Genomic DNA, 6,000 nt, shown 5'->3' on the forward strand with positions numbered 1-6,000 from the left:
AAAGTGTCTCAACTGACGGATCTCAGGTTGAATGGCTATAGCCCAAGTGCTCTCCTGCTCCAGTTTTACTAGAGAAGATTAAGCAAACCCAGCACGAGAGATGCTGTCACAAGTGCAAAGAAAATCTTGAGCTGAAAAAGTAGCCAAGAGACCAACCTAGAAGGAACAACCAGGGCTTGGTTCATAGACCTGGAAAAAAGCAAGAGTGAGGAGAGCAAGGGAAGGAAGACACTTCTAGCACTGAGAAAATGCGGAAAGGACATGATTTAAGAGCAGAGATGCTACGCTGTGCCTCTTTCCTCTCTTCCCATCTCCTCCAGAGAGACCTTGGAAGTCACAGCTCAAGCAACTCCAGCCAAAAGGTTGGCAACTGACTCAGCTTAAACACTCAGCTCAGACCAAGCTGTGCCTAGAAAACCAACAAGGCCTCAAGAGCATGAGCGAGCCGTGATGTTGCACCATACCCGATGCTCTGGGCTGGAAAGATGATTCACAAGGGGTTCAAGAGAAATGGCACAGCTGAGTCATACCTGTCCCTGCTCCCAGCATCATGGGCCAGGTCTTCCATGGCTCCTGCAACATGATGTCATCAGGCCGAAAATTAATATGTTACCCGTTCTTATGTCACTCTCTGGCTTGTGTTTTCTGTTCCTTCCCTTTCCCCCTCAAGGCTGATTCACAGAGCGTTTTAGTTCCTAGGAAGCTTAGTGAGACAAAATAATTGTATTTGGGAACAAATCTGACAGCCAGAGGAAAAAACCGCAGCGAGCAGAATCCTTTTTGTGGGCGTTAGCAGGCGTTGCAGCCCCAGATCCACCCCCCAGCACGGCTGGTTCTGACTGCGGAAAGAGACCCATGTCCTAAAGGAGGGTTGATATTTGTAGCTTCTTCATCACTAATCAGTCCCGAGGGGACACACAGAGTGTGAGGGCTTCTCGGCACATGCAATGGGATGAGTCCATCTGGCTTAGCCATTATTGCCTGCCCTGGTCCATCCCTTGCATTTAGCTGTGTTCTTAAAGCCACCACTCGCAGACACAAAATGGATTCATTTTAGACCATTTGCATCAACCAGGACAAGCCCCTGGTTTCACCTGTGCTGCATAAATCCATCTGATAGGGATGATAGGGAGACTTTGCATGAAGACTGCCCACATTTGAATTCCAGGATGTGTTCTGCTCCCAGCAGGTTGACGTATCTCGGCCAGTTGCGCTCAGAGCCAGAGCTTTCTGCATGCAGAAGCAACGGGGGGCCCTGTTGTCCACGCAGAGGCAGCCCCACGGCCGGCAGCGAAGCCCCCGTCGGTTTTTGCAGGACGCTGACCTCCGCTGCAACCACGCAAGCGGAACATCGAGCAACCTGCCACTCAACACCGACCTCCAGGAGCCACTTTGCCAATTAAAAAGCAGCTAAAAATAACAGGAAAAGAAAAAACACGTTTGATCGCATTGCAAAAGAAACGGTGGAATCAAAACTGCTGGACTGAGACGTTGCTGACAGTGAACGAGAAATTCCCAAGAATTACAATCAGCTCAAAGAGATGCCACTTGACAAGACTGGAAGGCTCATCAATGTCATCTGGGTTGCTGAGCCAGCACCACCCAGGCTGGGCAGTGGGGAGGACTTGCCCTGCATCTACCTGCTTGACACCCAGGAGACCAGTTATAAGATACCCTCAGTGATGCCCATCACTCAGCAGCTCCTTGGCTCCCCTGCTAGCCCGGGCACCACCCAAAAGGACCAACCTAATTTCCTGGGAACTAGGATGGTTATTTGTCCTGGTTTTGGACCGGGTTTGGTCCTAGGTGACTTAATGCCCTTCAGATGATTGTTTTGTGCCATCCTGCCCTGGCTGGCACTCAAACCAGTGCCTGTACCCATCACATCAGCAGGAAGAGCTTCTCCGCTCCCTCTTGTCCCCAGGGACAGGAGGTTCCTCCTGGGAACCAAGTCACATCTGAGAAGCTGGCACCTACACGGAAGCATCACCCAAGCGCCACGTCTTTGTGGGGCAATAATACAGGTGATAACCAAGGTTCAAAGGCAGTTTGGGCAGCTCTGGGTGAACTGCAGCGATGACAACACTTAGACACGCGGCCCCAGAAGCAGCTCGCGGTGGCTGCAGCCACCCTGGTCCTTTTCCTAGCAGGAGCAGGATCTTCCCAGCAGGAGGAGGATCTGGCTGGTGGGTATTCTGGGAAGCAAATCCTTGGGATCAAGCCAGCATTTTACTTACGCTATCAAATAATTCAGACAGCCGCTAAGGGTAAATTCCCTCACACTCCATTGGCTTAGCGAGCAGCTTCATCCCAGCGAAGCAGAGGGCTGGAAGCAACAACACACACTGGGACATCTGCAGAGCTGGATATTTTGGTAAATCCAAGGAAAAACAGTGCTGGCAGGGAGGATAATTCAGGAATGACCTTTCCTTTTTGCCAAGCAAGCAACAAGATCCTTGGCAGTTTCTCCTCAGCACCTCCCAGCATTAAACATGGCAGGTGAAGCCGGCACGCATGGGATTTCTGGTAAGGAGGAAACATGAAGGGTGCAAAGAGCTCCAAAGCTTCTTGGATTTGCCAGCTGCTTGCTGTCCATCTGGAACAGAGCAGATCCCCAGCCCTCTGTTCATCTAACATGCAATATTCATCTTTCCTCTCCCATTTCAGTGAATGACAGCTCGCAAGCTCATTAAAAGCACAACTTAAAGCTCTGTTTACCTTGATATAATTTTCAAAAAGGGCCCCAGATATTCAAACAGAAGCTACCTGGGATAACTCTATTCTGCAGGACAGACTTGCCAGGCCATCCCCCAGCCCATCCTGTCCCACAGGAACAGCAGCTCTTCAAGTCAGACCCCAAAGAACAGCTTTGTTTATGGTTTGGGATGCCAGAACCAGCTCCCAGCAGGTGCTATTTTTGAGGTAAGCGATTAAGTCTCACGTGCTGTCATGCCATCCATCAGCTCACCACAGAAACCACCCCAGGGGATGGGGTGGTAGCAAAAGCAGATGTGCCACAGTTTACACATCTGTGCCACACGTGCACCCTCGAGGGGACCGAAAGGATTTTTGGAAGCTGATTTCATGGAGGAACCTGATCTGACCTTGATGAAGCTGCTTCATTCGAGGTGCGGGATGTAGGGAACCTTCAAAGGTGCAGCTTTAGTACAGCTCTTCCCTCTGCAACAGATGTCTGCATGCTTTGTGCTGGGCACTGAAAGACCTCGCACACACCTGGCACAAAACGCAGCCTCTAGAGCAGCATGAAACTCGTCGCTCAACACAGGAAGAAAAGCAAGGCAGGAGACACTGATCTTCAGGGAAGCAGCTCCTTCCTCGCGGCAGCTTCCAGGGGCCGCCGTTTGCACTGTGGTGTTGCATGGAGCTGGGCACACCGAAACCGATTTCTGTCCTATCTAAAGATAAATATTATGCCAAAGAGGACTACGAGGAGCTTTGAAAGCTCAGCCCCAGCCTCTCGCAGAGCCTGGCTGCATGTCTCAAAAGCACAAGCCTATGCTTGAGATTTCTATTCCTTGCTGTTCAAAGCATCTTGACAAGAGCTGGTAGCTCAGATCTCCCATGCCAGCCTCTGGCTGAGCCCTGGGCACAGAGGGAAGGGAAGGGAACAAAAGAAAAGATGTTTAAAGCAATGTTAATCCAACTCGCTCCAGCCATGACTAACCCAGAGACTCGGCTCTGCTTAGGAATCAAGGTCTGTCCTTGTTTAGTCTGTATTTACTCCACGCATGAACAGACTTCTAGGTTCAGTGGGTGCTTAAATGAGTAAAACAACATGAGAGCCCTCCTCAGATCCCAAGTCTGGACAGAGCAAGGATGAGCCAAGGGTATCGTCATGCTGCCTTCCCCCAGCTTGGTGCCACTGGAAGGAAGCCTGGGAACAGGTGGGAGCCAAGGTGGTTTCCAGGCACTCCCCTTCTCTGGATAAGCACGGAATCAGTTTAAGTGCAGCCCCCTTCACAACACAGGCAAGCAACATTTAGCTTCCGCTTGCCCAAATCAGCCCGCACCAAAATACCAGCACCATTCGGAGACATCAACACTGGGTCAACCACGCGAGCTGGAAATCAGGACAACTTCAGGACTTACCTCTACCCATTTCCCATTGACCTCCATGAACAGGACGCAAAAGGGGTCGGACTTGGACGTGACATCCCGATCCAGAAGGTTTTGGCCGCACACAGACAACTCGACCTTGCAGACGCAGTACTGGGCGCCGATGGGCCCCGCCGGCGTGGGGCTCGCCGTGTACGCCATGGGCTCCGAGTCTGCGGGCTACGAGAGAGCACAACAGCGTTAGCGCGGGGCAAGGCCACCTCAGCACCTCAAACTCTTGTATTAGCTCCCTCGTGAAGCCACATGAAGCCTAGAGAGTTCGTACCGCGCTAGGTACAAACCCTTCTGTGCTGAGCAGAAGGTCTGTGCAACCACCACCTGTGGTGGCTGAACTCCACAAATCACACTTTTCCAAGGCAAAGCAATGTCTTTTTTGGGTTTTTTTTTTTGTCCTCCCGAGGGACTAGGAAGACAGGGGCAGTCTCGGGCATAGAGAGGTGGGCTCTTCCAGACTTAGAAACTCCTGAAGTAGAGCTCTAGCAGCCGGACCCATGAGGGACATCACTGCCACCACCACTTGGCTTAGGAGACAGCTCTGCCGCCGCTGATGTCCCACCTCGCACCCGAGCTCCTTGCTCTCTTCTGCCATCCCCGCACTCACAGGGATCGATGCTCTCCCGCGTTTCCTGCAAGTTCCCACAAGTGCCGACAGTTCCGTGGGGACAGCGAGAGCTCCCCAACCTGCTGCAGAAAGGATCTGAAGGAAAAGGGGAACAGCAGCACGGAAAGGCAGGAAGAAGAGGTAAAGGATTTGGAGGAAAGTGTGGGCCATGCCAGGAGAAGGCGACAATCCATCAAGCACTGATCCATATCTCCTATTGTTATTTCCTGAGGACACTTTCACATCCAAGCAGGGGAAAGGTCCCCTTCTCTTCCTTTCCTGTGCTTCCCCTTCCTCTCCACCTTTTCTTCCAGTATATATATTTGTTTTTCCCCAGGAGGGACCACATTCCCATGGCATTTTTCAGCATGAAAACTCTTCCTTTGGCATCTTTTGAATGGGGGCAGAGTGGAAATAAGGCTGAAAGCACAAGGACTTGTCCCCGACCTCACGGGAGGGACAAGCTCTCTCCTTCAGCTCTTCCAGCAAGTCCCATGGCACTTGTAATCCCAGGCGGTCCCTCCTGGGAAACAGATGGGTTTGTCCCACCCTTGCTCTGCTCCAGATGGAAAAGCAACCAAACTACCTTTTGGGCAGCCCACTGGTGAGTGCCAGGCAAGGCAAGGATGGAAAGAAACCATCCTCCCACAAAAGGAGTAACGTTAACTCCACTGATGTCTTTGCTTGGCCCCGTTCGGTCCACGAGAAGTGTGGGCTGAGGTTCTCCCTCAAGTCTCCGTCAAAGCCATCAAAGTCAACGTCCCACCACACAAAACACTTCCAGGCTGTCACGGTGTGGTGGGACACAGAGCCAGGAAGGGCCCAAGCCACTAGGGCCAAACTTGTCACCAAGCTGTCACACAGGAAGGGGTGAGAGGATCCAACGGGGCAGAAGGAAGCTCCAAGCAGGCCAGAGGGAAGCAGGGGCTCCAATATCCACAAAAACACAGCGCTACTTGGTTCACAGTCACTGTAGAACCTGGTACATGGGCTGAATTACAGGGTCCTGATTAAAAAAAAAAATCCATTCTAAGAAGAGCTCAGGAAAAGTCTAATATCAGGAAAAGTCTAATATCAAAGCTATTTGCAGAAGATAAATATGAGCTTTATACTATCATTATGGCAACAACCTCATCCGTCTCCCCGTAACATTTCTGCATCCTGATGTGCAGATCATCCGCCAAAAAGCCTCAAAGGCCTTTGATGGAGAAGCAGGAAGAACAGCAGGAAAAGAAAGAAAAAAGCATTTTCTAATTCAATTA

The 6,000-nt window shown here is 51.2% G+C and overlaps 1 protein-coding gene across 1 annotated transcript in view; it reads right to left on the bottom strand.

Moving 5' to 3' along the window:
- The window catches only part of CPNE2 (copine 2), a 42,235-nt gene extending 37,955 nt beyond the window's left edge, over positions 1–4,280 (bottom strand). The window contains exon 1 of the mRNA XM_010222570.2: positions 4,111–4,280. Within this exon, the coding sequence (XP_010220872.1) occupies positions 4,111–4,278 (168 nt within the window). The 5' untranslated portion in view covers positions 4,279–4,280. The remainder of the gene's footprint in view (positions 1–4,110) is intronic.
- Positions 4,281–6,000: the final 1,720 nt, after the last annotated feature.

The sequence above is a fragment of the Tinamus guttatus genome, unplaced genomic scaffold (genome assembly GCF_059628265.1).
Source record: "Tinamus guttatus ecotype Peru unplaced genomic scaffold, ASM5962826v1 Tinamus_guttatus_pri_ptg000674l, whole genome shotgun sequence".
In the NCBI taxonomy this organism is placed as follows: Eukaryota; Metazoa; Chordata; class Aves; order Tinamiformes; family Tinamidae; genus Tinamus; species Tinamus guttatus.